This window comes from Theropithecus gelada, chromosome 4 (genome assembly GCF_003255815.1).
Source record: "Theropithecus gelada isolate Dixy chromosome 4, Tgel_1.0, whole genome shotgun sequence".
Classification (NCBI taxonomy): domain Eukaryota; kingdom Metazoa; phylum Chordata; class Mammalia; order Primates; family Cercopithecidae; genus Theropithecus; species Theropithecus gelada.
Window position 1 is genome coordinate 168,282,255 of NC_037671.1, and position 16,008 is coordinate 168,298,262.

The window sequence follows — 16,008 nt, forward strand, 5'->3', positions numbered from 1 at the left end:
GTTACAGAATAAGAGGAATGCAAAAAAAGAAAAGTTCAGACGGACAGAAAGAGAAAATAATCCTAGTGTTTTATATCAATAAAGGAGTCAGTCTGAAAAGAAAGGAAGAGTAGATGACCATGGTTGGCATTTGTTTGAGCCTCGTATTCTTTCTGCTTCAGGGAGAAAGTTCTACAGTATGTTAGATTTTAATTAATCTGACTTAAGAAATATTTATCAAGTACCTGTAGTGCTGAAAGTAATATGTATGGAAATACAAGATTTATAGATTTTTAATAGTAACAGCTACTATTTATTGGGAGCCCACTTTATACGGGCATTGTGCTAAGCTCTGCCTATTTAGGCAGAATGACAAGAAGGCAGTTATTATTATCCCCATTCAAAAATGTGGCAACAAGAGCCCTAAGAATTTAAGAAACTTGCCTCAGGTCTCAGAATTAGTGAAGGGTAACTGGAATTCAAACCCAGGTGTGTTGGACCCCAAAGCACATTCTCTTTCCACATTATATCACTGTGCTTCCATGGTCTTTATGGTCTGATAGGAAGGAAAAGCAAGTATACATGTAATTACAATACAGAAAAATAAGAGAGGTGAAAAAATGCTGTACAGATCACACTGGCAAGTAGCATATACAGTTGTGAAAAATCAGGAAGAATTTCATGGAAAAAGAGACACATTTTGACAGGCTCGAAAGCTGGACAGTATATCAACAGGCATGCTTAGAGAAGTTTGGCCATTCAATAGTGGGGGAAATAAGTAAGTAAAACCTTCAGTAGCAGGCCTTCTTAAGTAACGATTTCTGTTTCCTTGAATTTTAGATGGGTAACTAATTGGTTTACACCAGTTTGTATAATTTGACCAGTTTTGGGTGTTTGGGTGTGTTCGGTTTTTGTTTTTGTTTTTTTTTCAGACAGGGTCTTGCTCTTTACCCAAGCTAAAATACAATGGTGTGATCATAGCTCACTACAGCCTTGATTTCTCCTTTGCTAGCTTTACAATGTAAGGCAAGTAGAAAGGCTTCCTTTTGAAGATTTGCCTGACATCTTCACACTTTCCTCACTCATGTGATCCTCTCACCTCAGCCTCCCAAGTAGCTAGGACTACAGGTGTGCACCATCAGGCTTGGCTAATTTTTAATTACTTTGTAGAGATGGGGGTCTCACTACATTGCTCAGACTGGTCTTGAACTCCAGGCTTCAAGCAGTCGTCCTGCCTCAGCCTCCTAAAGCGCTGGAATTACAGGCCTGAGCCACTGAGCCTGGCATAATTTGACCAGTTTGTGAAAAGGCTAGAGAATTGACTCCCAAACTTTTTGGTCTAAGGTCTCCTTTATACTCTGAAAAATTAAGGACCCTCAAAAGCTTTCTAAATTGTATATCTATTAATAGTTATGATATTCAAAATGAAAATGAAAATTTAAATATTAATTCATTTTAAAAAAACCTATTACATATTAACATAAATAACATTTTCAAAAAATTAATGAGTGTCATTGTTTTACGTTTTGAAAATCTTTTTAATGTTTGACTTAATTGAAGAAAGCTAGATTCTCAGCTCTTTCTATATTCTGTCAGTTGTGATATCACACAGCATGTAACCTCTGAATTACTCCACTGTATACTCATGAGAGAGTATGAGTATGAGAGAGAATGAGAATGAAAAAGGCAAATAACATTTTAGTATTATTACAAAAACAGTTTTGATTTTACAGACCCCCTGAAATGGTCTTAAAGACCCCAGGGGTGCCCTTGCCACACTTTGAGAACCATTGCACTGGAAAAAGTATTGGAGAACAGAGAGCAACCAGATTCATATTTATTGACTTGCTGGTTTCTAAAAAACTCAGAATATTGACTTGGATTTATACCTTAAATCCTGTAATCTCTGGCCTCTTCACATTTTTTATTCGTTTATTCCTTCATTCATTCTGTCATTGAACAAACATTTGAATGAGAGTAAGTGCCTGTTCTCACTGTACTTTACTCTGGAAATACAAAGGAATAAGACAGATCCTGACTTTGAACTCATGGTACAGAAATGGAAATAAACAAAAGTAGTATGATAGTATAGTATGAAAATAGAGCAGGGTCTTGTGGGAGCATAGAGGAGAAGAAAGTGTGAAGATGTCAGGCAAAGCTTCATAAGGAAGAATTTCTACTTAAGTTTTAAAACTAGCAAAGGAGAAAGGACACAGCAAGAAAAAGAGCTATTCAAGAGGTTCAGCAACATTGCTTTTATGAATGAAACTATATTTCACTATGGCTGTGCAAATGAGAAGTGGCAAAAGATTAACTTGGAAAAGCAACTAGAGTACAGATTGTGAAGGGCCTTATGAAGCCATTCTACATAATTTGGATATTATCCTTTGTATTGGTGCTTCCTGGAGTTTAGTATGGATTAAAAAAATCACTTAAGGAGTTTAATAAAACGTAGGATCCTTTATTCTAGATTCTGATTCTTTAGGTTTAGAATGCAGTTCAAGAATTCCTTAATTCAGCAAATATTTATTGAATTCTGACTGAATCCCAATCAGAGTTTATGTACTGGGGGTGCAGCATCATGCAAAATAAGACATTTGGGGGTATTTTCAAGGAGTGTCCTTTAAGGCTACATTTTAAATTGTCCCAAGTAATTCTGATGTGAGTGGAACAGGAAAACCACATTAAGAAATGATGGCAAGATGCTGAAGGATTCTAAAAGCATGAGTGATATAATCAGATTTATGTTTTAAAAAAATCACTTTGCATGTATAAGATGGGCTAAACAGGTGTGTGACCAGACACTGAAGAGTTAGGGAACTATTGAAGCAGTTCAAGAGCATTAATTTTTACGGTCTAAGTGAAGACACTGATAAAGAAGTTGTAGATAATTGGCAAGATTTAGAAAATATGTCTGAAATAGAATCAGAATACTGTAGTAGGATTTGGTGATCTGTTGGATTGGGAACAATGTTAATAGGTTATTTTCAAACTCTTTTTGAAATTATTTACCTTGTGAAATAGTTGCATTGTAGGGATTTCCATCCAGAAAGAGAATACTACGAGATGGTTTTAAAACAACTGACTTGTGGAAAGACTAGAAGTCTTATTTTACTAGTACTGTTATTAAAGGAAAACTCAAAGCATTTGACATTTATTTTTTAAGGTATTTAGTAAATATTTTCATTGTTAATATGTAAAATCATAGCTACAAAAGAAATATTAAAGCTCATATAATCCCAGTCTTTCATTTTATGAATGAAGAAATTTAGACACAGAGGGAGGAAGGGACTTTCTCAAAAGTCACCTATTTGATACCAGAGCCGTCAATATCTCCTGTTTTCCAGGCTAGACTGCCAGTCAAGTATGTAGATAGTCATGAGTGCCATGTTTTAGCTAATGAATTACCTGTCCTCATTCTTATTTTTCTAGGGGGACAAATCTGACAAAATCAGAATTTATGAGCCTAGGTGAATTAGACCTTGTATAAGAACTTAGTTCAGTGCTAAACTCAAGAAAAATAATGGATTGTGTGATTGTAGCCTCATTTCAAAGTACCACAAAATGAGTGGCTTAAGCAACCGAAATTTATTATCTTACAATCCTGAAGTTTAGAAGTCTAAGATCAGGATTGGTTCCTTCTGCAGAGTATAAGGGAAAGATCTATTCTAACCCTCTCACCATGGCTCATGGATGGTCATCTCCTCTGTTTTTGCTTCGTCTTCCCTCTGCAATTGTTGATGTCCAAGTTTCCTTTTATAAGGACAACAGTCTTGTTGAATTAGGACCCATCCTAATGACCTCATTTTAACTTGATTACCACTGTAAAGATTCTTTTTCCAAATAAGGTCACATTCTGACGTGTTGGGGCTTCAACATATGAATTTGGGGGTTAACACAATTCAACCCATAACAATTCATTTTCTTTTTTAGTTTAGTTAGAATATCAAAGTGTGGCTAACTAACCACTCTATAATGTTCACATTCTCATTTCACATTCAGGAAAATTTCACACAGGAAAACTGACTTCCCTTCATATATAGACCAAAATGTACACACTTATATCATACTGCCTATGCTGAAATGTGTTAAATAACAGTTCCTTAAAAAAGTTATCAGATTTGTTGAGACTCTGATTAAAGCAGTGGACCTTCTCCCCAGAAAAACACATCAATCAAATTTACTATTATTGAAGAAAAAAATTCTTACCTGTGGAAAAAGTGTCATCTTAGTGTTTGATTTTACAGTATAATTTGAGATATAATCATTTTACATGTGACTTTCAGTAAGCTGTTGTGCAGATAAGATACAAACAATTCCTTCAGATCTATTATGTCAGAGTTGCCTGTCATAGAGTAACTTTGTGAAATATAAGTCAATTTCCTTTGTTGGTATTGTCGCACTATCATCAGTTTCTTTAGAATGGAGTACAGGAAAGGTAGCCATGAAGGCACTTAATATGAACTCTCATTTCTTCTTTAAGTTTGGTTATAATACATTAATTTGCATATAAATATAGCAACAACAATCATACTGTAGTTCTAATTGTTTTTAGCACATACCCTTTTACTGAACTACTATTTTTAAGAATATGTAATATCTTATCAGTTCACCTATAACACCTGTATTAGTGAAAATAAATTCAGGATATGTATCTGCTTTGCAGTTCACTTTCTACCTGTGACAAACCAAATCTAATTACTTAGGTCATGCACAATTCTTAGGTTATTTTTAGTAGATACTGGAGGTCACAGGCAGTGGGAGGTAAGTGAGCATTACTTAATTCCTTACAACCTTGCTCTCAGGTTATAATGAAACCAAGTTCTGGCACACTTAAAAACATCTACTGGAGCCGGGCGCGGTGGCTCAAGCCTGTAATCCCAGCACTTTAGGAGGCCGAGACGGGCGGATCACGAGGTCAGCAGATCGAGACCATCCTGGCTAACACGGTGAAACCCCGTCTCTATTAAAAAATAGAAAAAAACTAGCCGGGCGAGGTGGCGGGCGCCTGTAGTCCCAGCTACTCGGGAGGCTGAGGCAGGAGAATGGCGGGAACCCGGGAGGCGGAGCTTGCAGTGAGCCGAGATCGCGCCACTGCACTCCAGCCTGGGCGACAGAGCGAGACTCCGTCTCAAACAAAAAAAAAAAAAAAAAAAAAACCATCTACTGGCAAACAGAGATGAAAAGTTAACACAACCTGTTCTATAAGCTTGTTGAAGTCCCAGTGTTCTGTCCTTGTTTCATGCTACCACAGAACTGCTTATACAAGATCTACCTGAAGAAAATGCAACAGTATTCTAGCTGTAGGATTTGGTTGGCTACCTGGTTAACTCACTTGACTAAGAATCCTTTGAACTAGCAACTAAGGATCTCAGGCAAAGGTGAAGGACTTGCTGGATTCGTATATTCTGGTTCATATGAATATGACTAAACTGTTTTAGCTAGTCCAGTATCTTGAAAACCATTAATTTAATCTATGAAAATCCATTCCTGATACTCATTATGCTAATTAAAAGATATTTGGTACTGATCGGTGATAAAAGCTAGTTGAAGAGCTTAACTTGGAATGTGGCTTTTGATCAAGTGTGGCTAACTAACCACTCTGGAATGTTCACATTCCCAGCTAGGAAAACTGACTGCCCCTCAGATATAGACCAAAATGTACACACTTATATCATACTGCCTATGCTGAAATCTGTTAAATTACAGGCCACATGACACTACGTATATTCTTATCCTGTGGTGTTACAATTTAGGAGTTTCTGTACCCTCTTTCCTCTTTTTTTTCCAATTAAGTTACTAATTTTTAGATGAGTTATATTTCCTGTCCTTATCTCAAAGAGATTTTTCTAACACATGGATGGATAAATAGACTTCTACCTGACTAACTACCTTTCTTTCATTGTTCCTTTTAAAAATTTTCTTATATTTTTAAAATGTATTTTGTGTTAATTGAAGAAAATATAGAGGACAAAATGACCTATTATCCCACCATTCAGCAATGATCATTGCTTATTATATTTTAGAAATTAAAACTCACCTATTTTTTGTATGTGTTTCCGTCAAAAAAAAGTAAAAACTTCTGGGATCTTATTTTATCACCTAACAATGTAACGTGGATATTTCCTTGAGTCACTATTTATTTAGCAATGTGGTTTTTAATACCTGCATAAGATTTCATTGTATGACTAGACTATCATTTATTTAAACAATTCTCCATTGCTGGACATTTAGAATATCTCTAGTCTACTAGTAAAGGCACTGCCAGACTTTTTAGATTTAATTCCTTTCCCTTCTTCAAACCTAGTCCTTATGTGCCCATCATTTCCTCTGTCATTGACTATAAAAATGCTGATTTCTCAACTAGGTCATGTGCAATTCTCGTAATCACTTCATTCTTTATAATCATAGATGATGACCAGTAATATGCTTTAGGACACTGTTCATAGAATATGGTGAAACTGATGAGAATATGACACTTTTGATTATTAAACTAGTAAAAATTAAAAAAAAATTAAAAAAAAATGCTGATTTCCTTTTCTTTGGGCCAGTCTTACACAATTCTTTATTTAGGTTTTAAAATGTTGTAATTTTAGGTATCCACTAATGTAAAACTTATAATTAGATAAAGTAGGTTAAAAATACTGTGTAGAATTTTTGGTACTCTAATTAATATAGTACTTTTTTTAATGATTGTAGGAGTATATATTCTGGGGAAATATGGGCAGAAGAAAATCAGAGAAATACAGGAAAGGGAGGCTGCAGAATACATTGCCCAAGCGCGACGACAATATCATTTTGAAAGTAACCAGAGGACTTGCAATATGACAGGTAAGACAGAGAAATATTTATACATGGGTAAAGTTTTTTGATGATTTATATTAATTTGCATATCACCAGGATCAAATTTAGAGGAAAAGGCAAAGAAAGGATGATAAATCTAGCAAGTATTTGAATGATTTAACTGTATTACATCATTTTAATATGAATTTTAAAAATCAGTTCATTCATTTTATTTAGCAAATACTAAATTCATTTAGCAAATGCTTGTATCCAGGCCTGGGGAAGCAGGAAGTGAGCAACAACAACAAAAAGCCCCTGACGTTTGGAGTTTATATTCTAGGGAGAGGAAAAGATGATAAACAACAAATAAGTAACTTTAGGCAGTGATGGCTGCCAGGTGGAACATAAAGCCATGTGAGGACTGAGAAGTTCTGTAAGACAGGGGATCAGTACAGTCAGGTTTCTTTGAGGTAACATTTGAGCAGAAACCAAATGTTACAATGGAGGGAGCCATGCAAAATGCTTGAGGCGTGAACAAGCTTGGTATTTTCAGGACACAGCAAAAAGGCCATGGAGCTAGAGCAGAATGAAAATGGCAGTGATAGGAAAAAGGCTGCAGAAGTAGGCTTGATCCCACTGGGCATATGGGCCATAGGAAAGAGTCATTACGTTTATTAAATTTACAGTAGGCAACAATAGACCTGTGAGTCAGCTCCAGTAGTATACACTCAGGCAATGTTAATTAATGGCAATAATTTAACCTCCACAGCTAGAAACATAGTCCTGGGTGAATGCATCACAAAATCAACCTGCGCATATAGTGTCTTCTAACTGGCATAACTGTTGAAGAACTAGTTCTCAAATCCCTGCAAAGCCTGTTTTTCTTTTTTACTGTTTAAGGCTTATTCATTTCTCTAACATTCTTTCAAGAACAATTAATTTAGAAAGAATTTATAAAGGTACATTCTCCTTATTTAATTTTAAAAGTAGAAATTTTTTAGCATTAAAGGCCTCTATTATTAGTTTACTTACCTCATTTTACTTGAGGCTGAGACTAAGAAGGGTAAGAGACACATTCAAAATTACAACTAGAGTATGATTTTTAGTATTTGAAGTAGTAATACTCAGAAAAATACCTTCATTCTGCAAAGCAAATAGTAATCATAAATACTGTACATAACAATTCTGAGAGTAAAATGAATATTATAAAAGCCACTTCAAAAATGTTTTGTGAGGCCATGATGAGGTAATGCCTATAAAGTGCTTGATGTATAATAAATACTCGGTAAATAATAACTTCTTAAAAATTATGAAATTATTTAAATTGACATTCACCCTTCAATGTATTGGCACTGCCTAGGACATTTTAATGAATTTTTAGAGAATGGTCCATTTCTGGTTATTATTTGAATTTTCAAAAAATAGTAAAATGGGCTAGGCGCAGTGGCTCACGCCTGTAATCCAAGCACTTTGGGAGGCCGAGGCTGGTGGATCACCTGAGGTTAGGAATTTGAGACCAGCCTGACCAACATGGAGAAACCCCATCTCCACTAAAAAGACAAAATTAGCCGGGCGTGGTGGCACATGCCTGTAATCCCAGCTACTTGGGAGGCCGAGGCAGGAGAATTGCTTGAACCCGCTAGGTGGAAGTTGTGGTGAGCCAAGATCATGCCATTGCACTCCAGCCTGGGCAACAAGAGTGAGAAACTCCATCTCAAAAAGAAAAGTAAAATGTAGCTGCTGGGGTCTTAAAATACATCTCAGTTTGACATGGACCCTTGTGTCCATTTGGGTCCTCTGGGAAGCAGATGCTAGGATGGGATTAGATGTCCCAGAGGTCTACTAGTAGAAATGCCTGTAAAGAATAAAGAGTAAGGGAGGCAGAAGAAGGCAGGTGAAGCATTTAGGCCACAGTGCAGGTCTGACGCTTGTGCAGGGAAGAAGACAAGGAAGGAAAAAGATTAGGCAAGAAGAGTCTCAGACTACAGCACAGTTCTAAGAAAGTGTTGGGAGACCAATGAGGAGTCTGCAAGCCACAGTTTCTGGTAGAGGAGACCTGCAGAAATGGGCCTGCTTTAGTGTCCCCGTCCAAGCAGTGTCATTGGCTGGGAGCAGTGCAAACATGGTAATGGATCCAGAGGAGTGGCAGCTGGGGTTGTCAATTAACTATGCTCCTCCAACAAAAGATAGGGGTCACACATTTCCATGACGCAACCCTAAGATGAACAAATAGCTGACTATAGGCAATTAAAAGTAAAATATTTGATCTCTACGAGCCAAAATATAGGTTCAATGAAAACTTTCCAAATTAGCTTTCTGCACGTTCTGCATTTTTTTGTACAGTGCATAACATGAACATTGATAATGGGGTTACAAATAATATGATCAAATTTCTATTCTTTTGGATAAGACGTAATTGATATACTAGAAAAAAAATGAGTGCTTTGGGGTAAATATAACTAGTTTTCTTACCTAAGAAGTTTTTGCTTTTAGAATGCGGTGTTCATAGCCAGGTGTGGTGGCTCACACCTGTAATCCCAGCACTTTGGGAGGCCACGGTGGGAGGAATGCTTGAGCCCAGAAGTTCAAGACAAGCTTGGGCAACATAGTGAGACCTCATCTGTACCAAAAATTTTAAAAATTAACTGGACATGGAGGCCCACGCCTCTAGTCCTAGCTACTCGGGAGTCTGAGGCAGGAGGATTGCTTGAGCCCAGGAGGTCAAGGCTGCAGTGAGCCATGATTGCACCACTGCACTCCAGCCTGGGTGACAGTGTGAGATTCTGTCTCAAAAAAAAAAAGAAGGAATGTGGTAGTCTTCATATTTTTTCATTTTGTTATCATTACTTATTTAGGATTTAGAAACTCATTTTACATTTTTATGTGTGTATTTCTCCATTTCTTTTTTTTCTCTGATCCCATGACAGATTCTTATTCTCCTACATTTCTTATTCCACATGCAGAGCCACAAATAAACTCCTAAAAATCACATGAAGTTTTTTTCCCATAGATTGCTAGTCTCATTTCGTCTTCACATTATTCCTGGGAGTAACAAACAATAAACAGCAGCCACTGACAAAACTAAAACTCAGCAACTCTTAGTTTCTAACCTAGTGTACTTTTATCTATGTTATAATAAATGTTTATTGCTTTGTAGTATTACAAACAGTAAACATTTACAATAAACAGTAACAAATAATACCCACTGGCAAACTGAAACTCAGCAACTCTTAGTTCCTAACCCAGTATGCTTTTGTCTAGGTTATAATAAATGTTTGTTGCCTTGTATTATTTAATAAATAAACTTTTTTTAAAATTAGAAATGAAAAATGAAGCAAAAGGTATAGCTGAATATAAAAATGTTTTTGATCATTGCCATTATATCAGAAGTAAACACATTGTAAAAAATTTGAAGAGTATGGAAAAGAAAAAAAGGAATTGTTCATAATCCATAGCTCAAAGACCACCACTGTTAAAATCTGAGAATAATTCTTTCTATTCTTTCTTCTGTGTGTACGTGTTTGTGTTGCTGTGATTGTAATGTTTATATAATTTTGTTAAATTACATTAGCAGATAAATGATTTGTTAGGATATAATAGTTTTATAATAATAATAATTTGAATTGTCTAGCCCTGACTTTTCCCTTGTGACTCTTTCTAGTTGCTAGCCCTATCATATAGCCTAAAACAATGTGTATTTCTTAGTGAGGGCAGTCATATCACTTGTGACCTTTTTTATTTTATTTTTTGTATTACAGTGCTGTCCATGCTTCCAACACTGAGAGAGGCCTTAATGCAGCAACTGAATTCCGAGAGTCTCACAGCTCTGCTAAAAAACAGGTAAATGCAAGTTACAGCATTTTCTGTTCATGCACTGCACTTAAAGTTTATAGAATGAACTGATATCCTTTTCAAATATCTTTGTTATTTTTCTGTCTAATTAAAGCTTATATAGGCTCAATAAGAAAAATATTAACTATATCATTTAATCCATATTTAATTTTGTCTATGCTCTACTTTTTTGCACAAAGCATTCAAGGCAATGATATTTGTATGTATTGTTTTCCATATAAATAGACCTTATAGCACTTCAAAATTGTTCATAAATTTAATTATTGAAGTGCTTGTGAAATGTGTTCCTGAACCAGATGCTGTGAAACTAACAAAGTTATGTTAAATATCATGCTTCTGAAAGAGCTTACAGTGTAATAAACCATGTGAACATACATTTTAAATGAGGTATACAGGACTTATATTTTAAATTACTAACAAAATGAAATACAAACATAACATGAGCATACAATACTAATAATTGACATTGCCATGGCAGTTTGCTGTTTCCAAAAGCACTTTCGCATCTGTAACCTTGTATACTGCATGTTGCATGTGTTGGGTTATTGTAATTCAGTATGATACTGTATTAGTTTGAGAAGACTTCCAGCAGGAAATGTGTTCTTATTTTAATGACAATGATGGGAGGGTGGGCAGGGAAATGATTTCACTAAATAAATGTTAATCATTGTAGCCTTCCTAAAATAATCACTTGCCTTTAATCACCCTCTAAATAGCCAGGGGAATAGTAGTTCTGTTTCTAAACTGTCTCACTGTGCTAGCCCTGGCGCTAGGTACCTTTCGTATATGCTCTCACTTGATTTACACAAATATCCCTTTGAGGCAGTTACTATTATTCATTTTGCAATAGGAATTGAGTGCTCAGACAGGCTACATAACAAGTGGGGAATTTTATTTAAAACACTTACTATAGTTAGAGAATACTTCCCAAAATAACAATGGATTTGTGTACTTGAGATTTCTTGTATCTGATTAAAACAGAATGCTAGTAATGAGGGGTTTTCCGTTTTAAATTTCTTCATTCTTAGAGGTAGACAGACCTTCCTTCTTACAGATACAAGGTTTAGCTTATAAATTAGTTCATACAGTTTTATGAAGAAACATATAAGCAGATTGCTTTTGATCAAATAAATTATTACGTTTGTATGTACATAGGTAGGAATGAAAAGAAGTAGATTTTAATTTCCTTACATTTTGTCATGATGAGAAGGCAAGGCAAATTAAATCAGTGAATAGCATTTTTATAAAAGCAACATAATACAGATAAAATAATCATGATGGCATTCTTCCTTCTTGGTGAATCTGTTTCCTGCAAGGCCCTATGTTCCATGTGCTTTAAAAGGGGATTTAATAATTAAGATAAAGTCTCTTTAAGACCTTTTCATCCAAAGGAGGAAGTAGACTAAATAAATTATAATTCCAGACATACTTAGTGCAATGACAAAAAGTAAAAGGAAAATATAGGAGTATCAAAAAAACCAAGGGATTAATTTTGATGGATAATCCTGGACAGCTTTAAAGAAAAGATGTAATTCTCTTTTTCTTTATCGGTACACAGGAGGAGAATTTCTTAAATTCTGGAGAATTTAAGATGGGCCACAGTTGTCCTCATTCACAATTTCGTCTTTAAATATCTCAATGTTACTTTTTCTTGGCTTTCTTTTGATTTGAAATTACTATTTGTAATTTGGTGGGGGGAGAAGGGTAATATCCATTTGAAAAATATTTGCGTAAATAAGGGCTTGATCCCTTACAAAGTGTGATTAAATAAGGCCTCCAATCTTACGACTGCTTTTATATTAGTTTTATATGAGACTCTGGTCTCATATAAGCCTGTTGAGCAAGTTTTTTTTTTTTCCTTTAAACTATTTTTGATAATAACTAATCAGAAATGAGTAGATGATTTGATAGTCTTATTCTGTGAACTTCACAATAGCAAATAAACAGTTATCACTGTTTTTGATATTTGGCGCTCTTGTTAAAGACTGATAATTGGCAATGAAGTTTCAATGCAAAAAAAAAAAATCGTAAACATCCTCCATCATAAGAGAAGTAGAACACTTTGAAAGGATTCGTTTAATTCTCTCTCTTTTTTTTTTTTTTTTTATTTCTTCATGAAGGCCTAAAGTTTAAGAATTATTATGAATATTTTAGTGACATTAAAGAGTCTGGTTGTATTTAACTTGCAGTTGATTTCCATTAGACAAATCATTTGAAAGGAATATTTGCGTTGAAAGCACTTTTCTCTGTTCTTCTGCATAGATTTGGAATCTTTTATGTAGATTTTGGAGTTTTTTTAAAAAGTTAGTATTTAAAAATCTACTTTTAAGGTCTAATAACGTTCAGTGTAAACATGAAGAAATGTCCTGGGTAACTATAACTGTCTTCTCCCACCAAAATCATCCCAAATAAAATACAGTTTTTTGTTCGTTTGGTTTTGGGTTTTTTTTTAGACAGAGTCTTACTCTGTTGCCCAAGCTGAAGTACAGTGGCACAATCATGGCTCACTACTAAGCAGTTTCTATATTTAAATTTTCGGAATCACTGTTTTCTTATCTTTTTTCATTTAGAATTTTTATAAGAAGTACTTAGAAATTTTTCTGAGGGAACATTCAAAAAGAGATATGAGTTACTTATGATACATTAAATACCTCACCTTTGAATTGTGGTTGATTCCCAGTTTAATCAGAATACATATGACATTCTGCCATGAGTCTTGAACACTAGATTAGATTAAGGTTGAAGCAGTGTCTTGCATGAATTACTCAACACATTTTCTTAACCTGTGCCATCTAGGAAAGAGGTAACTGAAACTATACAGTCTGCTCATTGGCAAAGAAAGACAAGAAGCTAGTAGTATCCTTACAATTGTAATAGTAACTCAATTTCTTCTTGCAATGCAAATTTAGGTCTGAAAATAATAATAAAGATTATGGACTTGTGTTTTTTATATCTATGGTTTTTTTATTTCATGTTTTCTAGTAATTTATTGTATTTAGCAAAAGCACTGGTCTGTGACAGATTGTAAAGGAAAAGGAAAAAAAACCTGATCATTCCACTAGTGGTTTGAAAAGCTCTAAACTACCTCCACATATGGTGTACTATCCTTTGGTTAGAAGAGGAAAATGGCTACCATTTTTATACAGTAGTCCCATCCACTTTATCCAAGGTTTGACTTTCCAAGGTTTCAGTTAGCCATGGTCAACCACGGTCTAAAAATATTTAATGGAAAATTCCAGAAATGATTTTTAGGCTTTCAGTTGTGTGCCATTGTGAATAACATGATGAAATCTCCCTTTGTCCAGCAGATCCATGCTGTAGATGCTATCTACCTGTTAGTCACTTAGTATCCATCTTGGCCATCAGATTGGATGTTGAGGTATCACAGTGCTTGTGTTTAAGGAACCCTTATTTTACTTAATAATGGCCCCAAAGTGCCAGAGTAATTATGCTGGCATATTACGGTTGTGCTATTTTATTGTGAGTTGTTGTTATTTTTTACTGTGCCTAGTTTATAAATTAAACTTTATCATAGGTACATATGTATAGGATAAAACATAGTATATGTAGGGGGTTGGTACTATCTTCAGTTTCAGGCATCTACTGAGGGTCTTGGAACGTATCCCCCAAGTTGATAAGAAAGGACTACTGTAGTACTGTGGAATGATCTCCACAAGATATATTGCTATATTTTTTAAAAGGTAAAGAAAAATGTGTATAATATGTTTCACTTATCTAAGGGGGCAGATATAAATGTATATGTACGTATTTGCTTATATAAAACAAAACAATGGAAAGTTTAAGCATTTTTTAAATAGTCACCTATGAAGAAGGGAGAAAATTAAGGGGGATAGGAACAGACTTTTTTGAATACACCGTATTATATAAATTTGATTTGGGAATCATATTAATATTATAAAACTACAGTGTTTAAAAAATAATGTCCAAAACTATATAGTACCATAAATCAAATTAACCTATATATGATTCTAGTTGGTGGTATAATTACAAAGATAGAAACTGTGCTAAATTACTTTGAAACAGAAATTTGACTGTATATCCTTAGTAGGCCATATACTCTTCACACACAAAGAATTGGAAAAACAGAAACCTTAAACTCTTTTACACTGAGACGGTTGTGAATAGAGTGAGGGATGAAGCAAATTAGTAATTATGTTGGTTTCACCTGTTTTTAGTGTGGACAAAAAGAAATACAAATGCAAAATCAATGAGATTAAGCTAAAAACCTTTTGACTAATTTTCTAAATTTTGACTAATTTAGAAATATCAGTATGAATTCATGATATATATTACCTTTTTGATTATATGCATAAATAAATAAATAAACACTTATTTATTAGCTTAGTTCACTGGAAAAATCTTAGAAATAATGACCTACCCAGTAGCAATGAACATTCTTAACCAAAGGTTTTGGTCTCTACCATTTCCTGCTATGAGAAAACAGGACCCAGTGAAATTGGTGATTTCAAGTCTGCAGCAAGAATGGAACGAGATGAACCCAGAACAAGTTTTCATGTCAGAAACTGTGGATTCTGTAAAAGACTAATAAAAGATCATATAAATCAAAAGGATTCAGCAGCCAATGTGAATAGTCTTCCAGAAGTGAAAGATGGGCAATTTGAACATTGATAGAGATAATAACTGCAGTGGATTGATACACATGAAATATATGTGTAAATTCATGTGTTTATGATCGTAAAACAAAAAAATACTTCATATTTACCTTTGAAGGATTATAGGATCTACTTCATTATTTCTAAAACAGCAAATTAGAGAAAGAAAGAAACATTTCCTCTGCTTTTCCTATGTGATTTTGTAATATATCTATACATAGCACTCAAGGAGAAAAAGATTGTAAGAACATATACCAGTGAAAGTGGTTATTGATTACTGGAATTACATTTTTTTTTTTTTTTACTGTATTTCGTGGGTTTGCTTTTCTGCAGTTATGCTGTGTTGCTTTTAATTTTTTGAAATAAATACAGATCTATAAAATTCAGAGTTTTCTATTAGACTATCTAGATTATTATTTTTGTTTTTTTTATTTTGTCCTTTAGGCCTTCAAACAAGCTAGAAATATGGGAGGATCTGAAGATAATAAGTAAGCCTGCATATTCTGTGTGACAGCACATCCTTAAAATATTTATAAAGGGAAATGTTTGCATTTTATTAGGATGACTCTCCTTTACCTGCCTTTTAGAATTGTTGTTAGTGTTAAATAATATAGTACAGATAAAGCAAGTAGATCAATGTCTGGACATAGAAAGCATTCAGTAAATGTTAGTGGTAGTGCTATTGTGGTGGTGATGATGATGATGATGATGATGATGATGATGATGATGGTAGGTAAAATTGTCCTAGACTACATATGCC

At 34.5% G+C, this 16,008-nt stretch overlaps 1 protein-coding gene across 1 annotated transcript in view; it reads left to right on the top strand.

The window, feature by feature from the left end:
* PEX3 (peroxisomal biogenesis factor 3) overlaps positions 1-16,008 on the top strand; it is a 39,497-nt gene that overhangs the window by 1,939 nt on the left and 21,550 nt on the right. The window contains exons 2-4 of the mRNA XM_025384331.1: positions 6,679-6,810; positions 10,521-10,602; positions 15,693-15,736. Coding sequence (XP_025240116.1) covers positions 6,679-6,810; positions 10,521-10,602; positions 15,693-15,736 — 258 coding nt within the window. The remainder of the gene's footprint in view (positions 1-6,678; positions 6,811-10,520; positions 10,603-15,692; positions 15,737-16,008) is intronic.